The sequence below is a fragment of the Lepidochelys olivacea genome (genome assembly GCF_965140295.1).
Source record: "Lepidochelys olivacea isolate rLepOli2 genome assembly, chromosome: 2".
Lineage (NCBI taxonomy): Eukaryota > Metazoa > Chordata > Testudines > Cheloniidae > Lepidochelys > Lepidochelys olivacea.
The window spans coordinates 170,146,079-170,161,129 of record NC_140412.1 but is presented as its reverse complement, the minus strand read 5'-3'; the positions used below and the strand labels follow the sequence as shown (position 1 = coordinate 170,161,129).

The following is a 15,051-nucleotide window of genomic DNA, read 5'->3' as shown; positions in this document are numbered from 1 at the left end:
CACTGGGCCAGCTGAATGGTTTGAAAGTCATATTCCGCTGCGTGAGGCAGGTGAACGATCGTCTCAGTTAGGCTACAATTCTCTGCGGCACAGGTCCTATGTCATAGTGACAGCCTTGATTGGGGGTTATTATGACAGAGGACACAAAACCTTGGCTCAAAATGCCGCTAGTCAGAGGGAGCAGCACGAAGCCTGTCGTCTGGGGAAGGTTATTCAATCACTTCAAAACGGACCATTTTCACACTGTGCTGTGAGATTTCAAATTTATAATTTTATTATCATCTGAATAGAGGTGATATTTAAAAAGCAGAGAAAATGACTATACAAAGAATTTATAGAACATTCATTTACATACTGGAGACTTTTTGTTTGTGTTGATTTTTACAGTTTCAAGAAAAAGGCAAAAAATGTTCACTAATAGGTAAGGCAGAGAAGGAAACATTAAAATTTTAAGGATACTTTTGGATACATGGGAACCATTTAATTAAAAACCTTTAAAAACATGGCTTTCAGCATTTTTGTAGTTTAACACTGTAAGATTATAGTAGCACATTTAACAAGCAGGTTAATAGGAGCGTGGTTAAATACACGAGGCAACTTTGCTGGCATTACTTATGAGACTGCATATACACATCTATCAAAATCCTTAGAAGGAAAGTGCTATACTATTTAGTCATGTATTTACCATGAACCAAAGTTGTATGAATGTGTTTATGTATATACTACACAGTTATATTTACTGTACTATTTTGCTTTGTGTTTTTAAATATATTCCATATGAAAACAAAGCATGTAATATACCATAAAAAGGAACACACATAAGAAAGCGTCTCTTAGTAACTATGGCAATTTCCTCCTTCCCATTACTCAGTGCAACCTAAGTCCCCAAGTAAGCACCTTGAAGAGCCCAGACCGGAATTCCTAGTGCTCCTAAAAGCCCACCAAATTCAATAGGTTTTTAGAATTCACAAGGAATGCGGAATAAGGCCCACAGTAGCAAAGCCTGTCTATTGGAAATCAAACTTTCCATCCTTAGCGGAATGGGGCCAAAGGCTGCACAGTGGCTGACACCAGCTTTTATGGGGACACGCAAACCTAACTTATCTCACACAGAATCCGAGAGCCATAATTCACATGATGGGTTAGACTGAGTGTAGGTGTGACTCCACTGATGTCCCGAGTGAAGAATCTCCAGCTGGAATGCAGGAGAAATTTCAGTTGAGAATATTCAATAAGTTCCAACTGGCCAGCTAGGTTTCAGAACCGAGTAATGGATCTGTCAGCCTTCTGGTTCCTGAGGATGTGGGTCCTCCAAATGAAACCAAAAGAGACCAATATTAACCAACAGAGACCAATTTGTTTATTCTAATGGAACCCACCAGAATTCCTACTTGGCCCACTGGTCCCAATGTTTTTGAAAGGGATCAACGTTACCAAATAAAGAATCACACTGCATTCTTTTTAGATGGTACAAAACCATTGTTTGATTAATTAACCTGTTTGATGGAAGAATGAAAATATTTGGTACAAATCAGAGGCACTTGCCATTGTTGCTTCAATGGTAGCTTTACTTTGAACTACCTAACCTTTCTATATACATACAATGCCCACTGTTACTAATGTAAGCCACTTCCTGGTCCAAATACATTAATTTGTAATCTTGCCCCAAGCCCCCATACAAAAGTACACAATTATTTATACTGAATTCATGGTTATACAAATAATTTGGTAACAAACTTTGTCCTTGGCCCCTGCATAAGGTGCCTGTGGTTCTTCTAATTCTAAAAAAGGAGTCTGTTAATAAAAGTTAGAACAACTTGTGTTAGGACCTTGATAATCACTACAAAAGGTTTTTTGCCCCCCCCCCGCTCTCCTGCTGGCAATAGCTCACCTTAAGTGATCACTCTGGTTACAGTGTGTATGGTAACACCCATTGTTTCATGTTCTCTGTGTATATAAATCTCCCCACTGTATTTTCCACTGCATGCATCTGATGAAGTGAGCTGTAGCTCACGAAAGCTTATGCTCCAATAAATTGGTTAGTCTCTAAGGTGCCACTAGTACTCCTTTTCTTTTTGCAAATACAGACTAACACGGCTGCTACTCTGAAACTTGTGTGTGTGTGTGTTTGTGTGCGAATGGTTTTTGGATCAGGATAGGTAGGAAGTTCTTATTTAAGCCAACTCTATAATTTTTCCTATCCCTCCTAACTATTGTCTGGTAAAAAGAGACTGAAGCAATTTAAGTCTCAGAGTGGGGATAGTTACCACTCAGCCCACTGTCTCTTGTGACTGTGTGCACAGAACCCTGCACCATTGTATACATCAGGTCACTGATGTGTAGATTTGGCCCTCAAACCGAAGGAACAGAAGTGTTTGGCATGTCAAACAATTAGGAATTTCAGTTGTCTGTAACTTCCAATTCCTGTTTCTGGCCCTGATCCTGTTCCCTTTGGGTGAATGGGAATTTTGCAATAGACTTCAAATGGGCCCTCCGCTCTCACAGAAAATTACTACAAGTCACCTACCCTACTTTATAGTATATATATTTTTGTTATAAAACTAACTATAGCATTTATAACATTTAGTTTTATAAAATACAGATGCCACTACGTTGGCTTACTCGGACATATGAAGGACACGTGTGACAGGGATGTTTTGGACATGGATAAGAGTAACAAAAAATATTCTTTTCCCTTTTGGATTTCTTGACTCAAGAAATTATTTTAAAAATTCACCTATAAAATTTAACACTAATCCATACAAATTGAAAAACAAAAAAACGAAACCCCACCTTTCATTAAAAAAAAAAATCTATCAAAAAGAACCTATGTATGTAAGAAACTATGAGGAGGGAGGACCGATTTCATAGTCAAAGCATTATTTCAGAGACACATGAGCTAGGAAGTGGTTTAATACCGTAAAACAAGAGTCTACATGTGAAACTCTACCCTATAGTAAGGCACATGCGACATACTATACTTATGCAAAATAAAACTAAGAAGGCAAAGATCATGAATGGCTTTACTATAAGAACACTCATATAATATATCAAGATTTGACGTCTACTATAAATAATCTGGCAGAGGCAAAAATATAAATTATATAAAATCATTTTCTTCTTTGCTTTTCCCTCATTTTTATCCTGTGATTATTAAAATACAGCATCTTTCCTGCTTAACTCTTCATATAAAAATAATAACAAAAATACCATTAACAGAATACATCAAGCTTTCTCCACACGACTCTTTTTGGTTATCCCTCTCCCATTTAAAATTATACAAGCTAAATAAACTCAGCCTTCTTTATACTAAACATGGAGTAATGTCCCTGGAAAATCCATGTCTCTGCACCATTTTTAAAAGAAATCAACCTGCACTAACCTTTCCCTAACATACATCTTCCCCCTTCTCAGTCAACTCCCACCATTATCATATAAAGATGAAGGGAAGAGCAAATGGTCCCTCACAAACCACCACTCTCTTAAGAGCATCGGTTTGCCAGGCCTATAGCTACCACTGATGCAACTGTGGCAAGTGTCTCAGAGAATGCTTGTGGTTCTAATAAATTTTCCTACAGGAAAAAAAAAAAAAAAAAGGCATGATCTAATGAGTTGGCAAATTCTTCCTTTTCTGATACAAGATGGAAAATGGTGCGTGAAAATATAATTAAAAACCTGCACTATAAAGCCTTTCTTCTCTGTTTAATTCAGACATGGATTATGCGGGTTTTGGTGCATCCAACTGCATTCACTCACAATTTTGCCCTTTGATGTAAAATACAATGCTTTGATAGGTCAGAGGCATCTTCAAAGAAAGGATCACACTCTTTGTAACATTATGCAGATGGAACATCCTCTGCTTTCCTCCTTGGGAATGGTTAGGTTTGGATAATGTAGCTGCAAACTCCCAAGAACGCTTTTTCTCCCACGCTGCCTTCCCCCAGTCAGTGAAGAGCTCTGAACCAAAGGCTAGGAAGGCTTCAGATTTTCTTCTGGGAACCAATCATGACCTTTGATACAAAGTTCACAATGGCACTGGCAGGTTGCTCTGGATCGTGCTCTGCAAACAGGTGGCACACGTTATCCGTGGCGCTGCCTTGCTTCCTTGCAACAAATCCGAACACTCTGCAGGAGGCAAAAGCAAAAACATGTTACAGAACAGAAGGCATCTTATTTCAAAAAAGCAAAAGGGTTACTTTCTTCCACCAAACATTACTTTTTGAAAAAGAAAGTACTTTGCTGCAGAGTTCCAGTAATTGCACCTACTTTTGTCACACCAGTTTAGAGAGTTAGCAACATCTGACTTTGATTGCTGTTACTGGAGACCATGTGGTTCAGCAGTAGGTAGAGCACAGGACTGGGCGGGGGAGAGGTCAGGGGAGAGAGAAATCAAATGACCATGTTTCTATTCCTGGCTCTGTCACTGACTCACTCTAAAACTCTGGACAACTCACTTAGACTTACTATTTAAAAAGCGTATGCTAGTTTTGTGTAACGTGTTCTGGCGTGACACAACTAGGTCCTGAATTGCAGAGGTGCTGAGCACCTAGAACTCAACTGAAGTCAATGAGCACAGTAGAATGGACTTAGGCACCCCTTCCACCCCTCAATAGCTGCTCCCCCTACCCCTTCCTTCCACTTTTCTAACTAATAAGAAAGCTCTTAATTAAGAAGACACCATACAAACGAAGGTGTCTAATGCTGAAGTCCATCCAATACCCGAGGCGAGTGACTTTTTTAAAATGATCCTAGAAATTATAGTCCTCTCAGACAGAATAAGATGAATGAAAGTTTCCCTATAACGTCCATCCAAAATGCTTCAACTCACAACTAGAAAGGATCCATCTCTAGGCAATTTCTATCCCCAGATACTTTAGTTCTTGGCCTTACTGATCTGCCAACAAAAAGGTACCATTGTGGCAGTGTTTTTTACTATGTGGGTCCTTATTCCCTCGGAACTGGACTGGACCATTTAACTCATTCCACATTAACCAACAAAGAGTTAACAACTTCAGTCAATCCAGCCTGGGCCAGATTCAGACTGGCACCGTATAGATGCAAGGTTCTATTTGTATCCCATTACCAAGCCTCCGAACTATCTAATCCCTCCCCAAGCAGCATTTTTAATATCTATTGCACTATTTATGGAAGGGAGAAGTGAAAGAGAATATAGAGAGAAAGACACTGGGTCCCTTTTCCATATGCTGTGGGAGTTCCAAAAATATCCCATTTCTGCAAATGCTAAATCAAAAAAGAAAAGTTGGTACCAACAAGACTGTCTACTATCAGGTAAAACTGCAGGTAATGGCACTTCAATATTTTCAGCACAACAGATGAAGTGAGTGAGAGTGTGTGTGTATGTGTGGAGCAGGGAAAGCAGTTAAATGGGGGCAAAATTGTTATGACATAACAACATTAGCATGGCCTCAAATTTCCTGTAGCAATTATTTTAAACTTAAAATTCCCTAAACTACTCAAAGGAGGAAGCAAGAAACTTTTGGAGCTACTCTCCCTCAACACAATACCCTATCCAATACTGGGTATATTATTTCCACTTTAATGTGTTTTATGCTTTAGGTCTCCAGCAGTGCAACTCTTTAAATATATTTGGTTAAGGATTAAAGTAGGGTCTGGGAACTTAAGAGAAAACTTACAGCACATCATCAAGTCTGAAGTACTTTCCTAGGTTAAAATGCTGTTCTTAGTTGCGATACAATATGACCACGTAAATACACAGACTAGGACCACTATCAACTTACTTTGCTGAAGGTCCCTCTTTCATCCATCTTGTTGCATGAAGGAAGGGAGTAGCAAGAGGTGGGAAATACAAAGGAAAAAAACATTAGTTTGTTGTAGGTCAACATCATCAACAACATCTATTAGAAACAGCATTCATTGTCCTTACTTTCTGTCCTGTGGATCCAAAGCACAGAAGATAACAGTGTTGACTGGATAATGTCTTCGGAAAAAGAGTCTGATAGAAGAGAATAAAAGGAGTTTTAAACAACTTTATGACTCTAAAAGGATTCAAGAAATAGACTAAACTCCCTGGTCCAGATTGCCAAAAGCTCAGCTCTCATTTAGATACCAAAATAAGTAGCCAGATTTTCAAAAGTGTTCAGCACCCAGGACTCTGTCACAATAGGAGTTGCTGGGTGTTGAGGGCTTTGGAAAATATGTCAGCATATGTTACACAAGAGTCAAACTTAAGCGTTAATCCTTCCAGGTACTGAGTGCTGTTGAATGCTGTCAACATGCATGGTATAGCAGTTGAAGGTAGCAGCTTGGAAGATTGAACCCTCAGTGCAGAAATAAGGCTCATGGTTATGGTTCTATTTAGGAAGCATACCACTGTGCAACCACTCCCTTATTTAAATGTCTCAGTAATAAAAGGATCAGTAACATAAGGATGGAACTTAATAACCACATATTTTTAAGTTTAGTAGCTTATTCTTTCCTTTATGGCTTCTACATATTAGCAGAAATCAATCCTCTGCCAGGCGACAGGTTAAGAGACAAGGAAGTATCCCACCACAACCAAAAGAATAAACCCATGCTTGTTTTCCCAGTAGCTTAGAATAATAATATAAAGATAATGGCCCATGAGGGACAGGCCAGAAAACTCCCTTTCAGTGTTCAACTTGGTGCCAGAATTCTCAAACCTGTGTGTTTGAGGTTGGATACCTAAACAGAGGTGACTTGAACAGGAAATGCGAGAACACAGCACCTCTGAAAATCAGGCTATGTTAGGTATCTAAAGTTACCAACTCACATTTGAAAATTGTGGCTTATGGTTTGGCCTTCCAAATTCAGACTTAGTACAAATGACTGCAGCTCCTTTGAAATCAGTGGGTCTGAGTTTGGCCTGTAATTTTGAACAATCTTCCCCCCCTGTGTAGCTACCCTAGTAGTATTCAGCAAGTGAACATAATTTTTAATACAACAGTTTCCATGCACTAAGCACACCAAAGCAATATCTTGAATACAGATGGGGGTGCAGTGTCCACTTAAGCCAACACTGCTCTGCAATAGTTTACATAGGACATTACAGTCTGATTCAGTGAGCAGGATAGGTGGGGAGTGCTGGCCAGGGCACTGGAATTACCCTGTGCTCTGTTAGAAAATGTTATATGAGATCACTAAATTCCACCTACAGAACATCACGATGTGGAAGGTGCCATTTGGATGAAGTGTTAATAGCTCAGTACCACATCAAGCCCAATCTGATGTGGGGCCTGATTCTCTACTTATTTAGATCAAAGAAACTGTGTTATTACTATATGAGCCATATGGAGACTGTAGAAAGGGATTAGAAAGAGCAACTCTACAGCAGTTTTATCAGTGTACAGCATTTAGGGTGACCAGAAGTCCTAATTTTATATGGATAGTCCCGATATTTGAGGCTTTATCTTATATAGGCACCTACTACTCCCCACCCCTGTCCTGATTTTTCACACTTGCTGTCTGATCACCCTAACAGCAGTGTCTGGCCAGAGCCAAAAACCCCACTTCACTTACTTTCTTTGATTATCTGTCAGTGTGATCCCCTGAGCAGACACCTTGAAATGGACAACAGTAGAGATGGGAGGCGGATCTTGCATCAGTGTTATGCTCAGGGCTTTCTGCACTGCCTGATAGCCTGTGAGGGACTCCATTTCCACAGAGTTCAGATACCAAACATTGCATGCTGTAAAGAACAGAGGATAGGATTCAAGAGCTAGGTTTGGTTTTGCTTAGTTGAGTCCTGTTTGATTCTTTTTGTTTCACAATTTTCCACCTTTGCCAACAGTCAGGCCGGTGGTGAAGAACTATTACTAACTAATAAGATGTTCTTGTTCCAGTGTCCCACTGTCATCTTCCCCTTCTGTTTTGTCTTGTCCCGTGGTTGTGCCTTAACACAAGATTGTCATTTTTTGGGGGGAGAGGCTGCCAATCTTTTTGCTTACATTTAGAGACAGTTTGCTTAATTTAGAATATCTAGTCCAATGGGGCCCTGATCCCTCACTGGAGCCTTTAGGTACTTCTGAAATCCAAATCATGAATACAAATTGATAAAACACAAAGCACAGGATTAAGAGATGGCATTCCTGGGAATGATCACTGCAACCATTCGGCTGTGGGAGGAAGAACAGAGTACCTTGGCCTTCAAATTCAGTGACTGCAGATAACACAGAAACTCCAGGATCCACATGTTTGTAGGATCAGTTCAAAGGCGTTCAGACTTTCAAACAGTGTTTAAATTGCACGCAAATGAAACTATTCACTTGTCTGGCAAAACAACAAGAATGTCTTCTCTCCACAAAAAAATGACAATTGCTGTGTAATTCTACTTCTCTTTACTTTCCGAGGGGTTTTTGTGGGTGTTATCGTTTCAGGTCAAAGCAACTTTAAGAAAAATAAAAATAATTATTTCAAATCTTTTGGGTCGAACTTTAAAAAAATGGGCTCTACTTAGGGCATGACAATTTTTGGGAAACCAACTTGAGTCCTAAAGCGATATCTGTAATTCTATGAAACCATAGGTAAAATTCTAATCTACCATCCCACAGCGTTTCAGTCTATTGCAATTAGTTTCAGTGTTTCTGTATGATCAGTAGTTCATAGAATTTGACATCTTTCAATAATTGCTCTACAGTTCATCGTGCAATATCTCAGTATACATGATACCTGACCTCTTGTATAAAAATGGCAATCGGCATTCAAGCCCTGATTCAGCAAGCTACATAAGAGAACTACAGTACAACTTCAGAATTACGAATGCCTTGGGAATGGAGGTTTTCCATAACTCTGAAATGTTTGTAACTGAAAAAAATGTCATGGTTGTTCTTTCAAAAGTTTACAGTTGAACATTGACCTAACACATCTTTGAAACTTTATTATGCAGAAGAAAAATGCTGCTTTTAACCATCTTAATTTAAATGAAACAAGCACAGAGTTCCCTTATCTTGTCAAATCTTTTTTTAAACTTTCCCTATATTTTTTAATAGTTTAAATTTAGCACAGTACTATACTGTGCTTGCTCTCCGCCCCTTCCCTAGCTACCTGATTATGTACTTCTGGTCCCAAATGAGGTGTGTGGTTGACTGATCAATTCGTAACTCTGATGTTGCAAAGGCCAAGATTATAACAGGGGTCAAACAAGAACGAGATACATTCATGGAGGATAGCTCCATTAATGGGTATTAGCCAGGATGGGCAGGACTGGTGTCCCTAGCCTCTGTTTGCCAGAAACTGGGAATGGGTGACAAAGGATGGATCACTTGATGATTTTCTGCTCTTTTCATTTCCTCTGGGGCACCTGGCATTGGCCACTGTCAGAAGACAGAATACTGGGCTAGATGGACCTTTGGTCTGACCCAATATGGCCATCCTTATGGTCGTAACTCTGAGATTCTACTGTATACACATGCTTATAACTAGGCACAAGCTTAAGTACCTTGCTGAATTGGGACCTAAGAGACAAAGGATTAGATAATCCAGAATAATTTCTTACAACCAAGTAAGAACCTTTCTGGAACCGTAAAGCATGTTTAGTCCTACTCTTCAGTGCAATCATCACTGGTTTCACACAAATACTAACAAAATGTGTGTCCTGACACAAACGTGCAGCTGTCCATGTTAGAATTTAAAGTTAGTAAACATGTGTTGAGTAGTATGTATTAACCAGTACTGAAAATTCAAACGTCATACCATACCAAATGATTAGGAAAGCAAAAAAAAAAAACAAATTATGTCTAACAATTTCTCTTTTCATACTACTGTCCTGTAATTCAGGCAAAGTCTTCTCCATACTTTCCACTGAAAAACATGGCTCTTTCAAACTACAAACTGTTTTTATATAGACTGAACAAGCTTGTGATTCCAGCAGGACTATCAAGCAAGTTTTCTGCATATTTTCAACCCACTCACTTTAACTTGGGATGTAAGTCAATGAAGAATTTGGCTCAAAGGTGGACATTCCAAGTTAAAAGATGAAAAGGCTGAGAAAATACAGTGATGTGAGCCAATTATCTGCATTTAAATTCCACTTGGTTGAACTTCAGACAGCCAGAAACCAAAAATTTCCTTATCACAAATGAAAAAAATCATAAAACATATTGCTGTGTTAGCCTCAATCACCTTTGTTTGAATTAATGATAATTTATTTCATTGAAAGACAAATTTCAGGGAAATGAGGGAGGGAGAGTTTGAAGGAGCATTAATTAATGAATTCTTTGCTGTAATTTATCTGTCCAGAATTCTAAATACCACTCCAAGTTACAAAGCCGCTATCTTTCACATAATTATTCTACATGTTTGGTTCAAATCTATAGTTTTGCAATCGAGAGCTTTTCCTCACAGGAAACTAGCCTGGATTCACGGTCACATTTCTAATCGCTTGTGATGTTCGCATGGAGAGATTCCCTTTCTTTTGCAGCAGACATTCCATTGGTGCCAACAGCCTCATATGCTTTTGTTCCTAAACCAAACAGCTCACTTTTTTGCTGCGGATAGGTCTCCAATGGGATTTTACTGCCTTTCTCTAGAGTCTGTCCTTTCTCTAGACAGAATAAATAATATATCATCCACTTCCTAGACATTTTGGGAAGCACCAAAAGGAATGTCAAATGAAAGATAGTGGTGTAGCCTTATGATTAATACAGCTTTTTGTGAGAACAGACTGGAAGGAATCCCTAATTTTGGTGCATAATATGTGCTCTTATCTGATATGTGGGACAAAGGGGAATCAACAGCAGTAATCCCTTAGAAACTGCGTTGGGAGCAAGCTGAAAAAACAGTTGGCTATGTGATAGCATTTTCCCTACAATGCAGTTGTCCTCTCTACATTCTATAGCTGCTCCTTTGGAGTCACATCTATTTGAGCTGGGGAAGCAAGCTACTCAATACGGCACGTTCTTCAACTTTATTGTAATTTATGCTACTCCCGGTATGGTCATTCGGTGCCATTTGGACTGGACATTCCCACAATGGTCTTAATATACATTGGAAGGAAAATGCATGTAAATTGGGAAACATGCAGAGCACGAGAGAGTGCTACCAAGCACAGGGGAAGGCTGGAGGCTAATGGAGTAAGGAGCTGCCCATGGGGAAAGCTAGAGATCTCTGTAAGTGGCTTCTATAGATTCCAGACCTCCAGACTTTTGGGGGTTCCCATTTCTCAGATCTGCACTACCACAGGGCCTGCCTCCAGTGGAGACAATGAGATACAGCAAACACATGATGGAAGCCTCAAAACTATTTGAGAAGCAAAAGATTTGGCACTTAGATTCTGTACTGGGTAACAGACGGCACCGTTCTTCTCATTTAGCTGAAGAAATGATTAACCCAAACCTTGTTTGGGTTAGGGCAGCAGTTGGGGATCGCATCTGCTTTAATCAAACCATAGTTGTTTAAATAAAAGCTCGGTTGCTTGGGTATCTGTTTAGAGTCTGGGCTTTCGTGCTGAACTCCATATTGAGAATGTTTGTGCGACAGGAGAGAAAAATGTTTGAACTAAACAAAGTCAATGTGAAATGTCACAGGCTACCAACTCTGGAACAAGACACTCCAAGTGGTAGGGCAAAAACATCATGTCCCTTCCAACTTCCCTATTCAAGTCCTAAGCCCCTGTTTCAAAATTAGATATGCCAAGATGGTTATTAAATTTCCATTCAGTCAAATTATCTTTGATGTGACATTCCCCAGATGGAGCTGCCTAACAACTAGTCCCCAGATGAATAAAAAAACCAAGCTATTATTTCTTTTTCCCTAGGAAGGTTACATGTCCTGGATAATGAGAACCCAGCTAGATCTCAAGAGGAAATGTGTGCCTATTATGCTGAGTCTATCTATAGAACTTTTCCCTCTTAAATTCCTCCTCCTTGGCTCCAAGTCTAGTGGCCACCACACCCGCTGCAGTGGTAATGGCAAACAGAAATGCCAATGTGCTTGCTTCCAGCATAGCCTAGCCAAGGCTGACCATTGCCTCAGCCACACATTCCTGCTCAACTATATCATTTGAAGTGTCACTGCACTTTTAAAAAGTCAAAACAAAACAGATAGCTGCTTGGAATAGCCCTGCCCTTTGCCGAATGCTCAATAATGTATCAGAGCAACTGTACAGCACTCTGACAACTGAAGACTAAAGAACACTTGGTCAAGATCTTTTGGTCTGTGGCTTCTTCGACTGATGCAGGTCAGGGAGGAGGTGGCAAATATAGCACTGCCTCCCTTGATCGTTGGGCCACCAGATGCCAGTCTGATCCTGTGGTACAACTTAGAGCAGCCTGAAGGCCATTCTAGCAGCCAGGGATCACTGAGATGTTGGAGTGGTCTGGTTCCTTTCCCCAAGGCATGGCCACTGCACTTGAGGCTGAGAGTGTGGGGTAGTGCAGTGAGTCACTATGGCAACTCTGTGCATCCAGGGACTGCCGCATGCTAAGGAATCCTCTCTGTCCCCTAAGCTGACCCTAAGAGGTGGTTTTATTTCGCTCGAGTGGCAGGGAGCTGCTGAATCACAGCAAAGAATAAGGGCCCTTAACAATAAAACAGGATGACCAAGGAATCAGATACTTCATTTCTTCGCATCATATTGTTTCAGGTGAAGAATGAGCATTTGTAGGTTTGGCTACTAATTTTATAAATCTCCATACTGCAGACAGTCACACACACACATGAGATATAACTAGAAACCTTGTCCTTCAACTCAGATCTCCATCATTTCGCTGGCAGTAATAGCACGTCCTTCACTCTGTGAGCCAGGCTCTAGAGGGCAACATTGCACCCTCCCTCACATGCACAGATCCGGTACATTACATACTTCTCAGTGGCATTTTAAATTTACCCAATTCCTTTTTTCACCCTCAGCCGCCTATTTTTCACCACCCCTCCCCACCGCTCCCTGCTTGTAATGTACATTTGGAAACAACTGTAATGTCATCAAACGGAAGAGAAATGTACTAACCTGCACCCTGCTTTAGGAGCTCTGCTGCTGAGTTTGCAGCAGTCTGTGGAGCTGTTTCTGCGATCTCCTCCAAGGGATCTGCAAATATGAACCACCACACACATTTCTATTGCGACTTGGATTGAGAGGTCAATCCAGAAAGTCAACTAGGAGTCGAGGTCTTGAAATTATGACCTCCCTATACCGGATGACTCTTCACCAGAAACATTAAAAAATCCCTGCAATGGCACAATTCCATCCAGGATGTGTGATTATACACGTGCTGCACAATTTATTGGGGTGCTAGAAGCAGAACTCTTAATAACCCTGTGGTTTCGTGCTAATCACAGATAATTATGTATTAGTGCTGAAAGAGACATCATCGTGTCGAAATGCTTTTTAAATTAATCTATTTCCTCACTCAGGTTACAAAAAATCCTCTTATAATTTTAAGATTAATTTGAGGAGCTATAATTTATATTCATCGCTTTAGCAGAACACGCTGAAATTTGATCAGTGAAATTGATCTGGTCAATTTCATCTTTTTTGCGTCGGCTTCTGAATCTGTATTTGCAAGTACTCATGGCACAAGCAAATGGTACAATTTGTAGGCTGTTTTAGAAGCTTTCTGCTAGAATTTTTTAAAAAATCCCTCAGACACATTTTGATTTTTCAGTTTTATAAAAGGCTGTACAGAACCTATATATGGGGCTATATTTGGGTATGACATAGTTTCTCTTTCAGTATGATCAAGAAAAACAGAGGCCCAGATTCACTGCTTACCATCGGACCGCTCACAAGCTTACAGTTAAGTACATGTTTAGTGCTGTATGAATCAGGACCAGAATAAGAGACAAAAGACAGTTCATGCTTTAACTCCATCTCTACATTAAAAGGCTTGATTGTATCAGACTAGATACATTCATTTCACCGCAGTAGGCTCGTCTAGGGCAAAAAGACAAATGTTTCAACCGTAAACTTTCTGTTAGAACCAAATGAACTTCCAATTTTATCTGATAAGGAAAGGTGGCGTGAGCACACCCATCACAGTGATTTTTCTATCTAGCTATCTAAAGACAGATCTCTGATCCACATTCTTCCACAGTATGTTATTCTGCTTAAATGGTTTCATTAAGATATTTCATGGATTTACATATTTCGAATGCTATGTTAGAGTACACAGTCATACAGCCTTTAGGAGCAGAAAAGTTTAAGAGTTCAATGGAAAACCGCAAGAATGTTTAACATTTCAGTAATACATCTGGTGTTTGCTTTATAGGGGAGAATAAACAGACAACTGAATTATGGGCCAAAAATACACAGAAGCTTTTTTGTTGATGGTGCTAGAGAAATTTATGGAGTCACCACAACCCAAAATAGAATTATAGTCCCATACTCTATGTGCTCTTTAATATTTATTTATTGCAATATTTAGGCCTGCATAAACTGCTGTTTCTTTTCCTCAACCACACCCTAAGGGTACCTGCTTTTTTAAAATCCTACTTTTCCCCCTTAGAGGACTCTTGCTACCTGTGCTTGAGTAAAGACTAGTTGAATCTAACTATACCTGGGTGTGATGTCAAATCTGCAAAATAATTTTTTTTTTAAATATTGGATTGCAGTGCTAATCACCATGAGTTATATATGTTTATTACTGGGGCATCACAGTACCAGGGCCAGCTCTAGGCACCAGAAAAACAAGCAGGTGCTTGGGGTGGCACATTTCTAGGGGCGGCAGTCCGGCGCCGGCCCTAGAAATGTCCCCTCGCCGCCCCAGCTCTGCCTCCTCCCCTGAGCGCGCCACCACTGCTCCGCTTCTCCCCGCTCCCTCCCAGGCTTGCTGCACGTGTAGGAAGCCTGAGAGGGAGGGAGGAGAAGCCGGGTGGCCGCGCGCTCCGGGGAGGTGGCGGCGGTGGTGGAGCGGAGGCGAGCTGGGGGGGAGCGGTTCCTCAAACCCACCCAGAGCCCCCCCCTGTTACTTCCTGCGCTCCCCCCTCACCCTTGCTTGGCCTCCTCCCCTGAATGCACCGCCTCTCCCTCACCTGAGAGGGAGGGGGGAGAAGCGGAGCAGCAGCGTGTTCAGGGGAGCAGGCAGAGCGGAGGTGAGCTAGGGTGGGGAGTTGTGGCGG

The 15,051-nt window shown here is 40.6% G+C and overlaps 1 protein-coding gene across 7 annotated transcripts in view; it reads right to left on the bottom strand.

Annotated features, from left to right (window-relative positions):
* Positions 1-314: 314 nt before the first annotated feature.
* The window catches only part of TNS3 (tensin 3), a 343,602-nt gene continuing 328,865 nt past the window's right edge, over positions 315-15,051 (bottom strand). For all 7 annotated transcript variants that reach the window (XM_084621461.1, XM_084621462.1, XM_084621463.1 and 4 more), the window contains 5 exons: positions 12,944-13,021; positions 7,519-7,687; positions 5,906-5,974; positions 5,760-5,786; positions 315-4,125 (listed from right to left, as the gene is read on the bottom strand). In XM_084621461.1, coding sequence (XP_084477587.1) covers positions 3,981-4,125; positions 5,760-5,786; positions 5,906-5,974; positions 7,519-7,687; positions 12,944-13,021 — 488 coding nt within the window. In that variant the 3' untranslated portion in view covers positions 315-3,980. The remainder of the gene's footprint in view (positions 4,126-5,759; positions 5,787-5,905; positions 5,975-7,518; positions 7,688-12,943; positions 13,022-15,051) is intronic.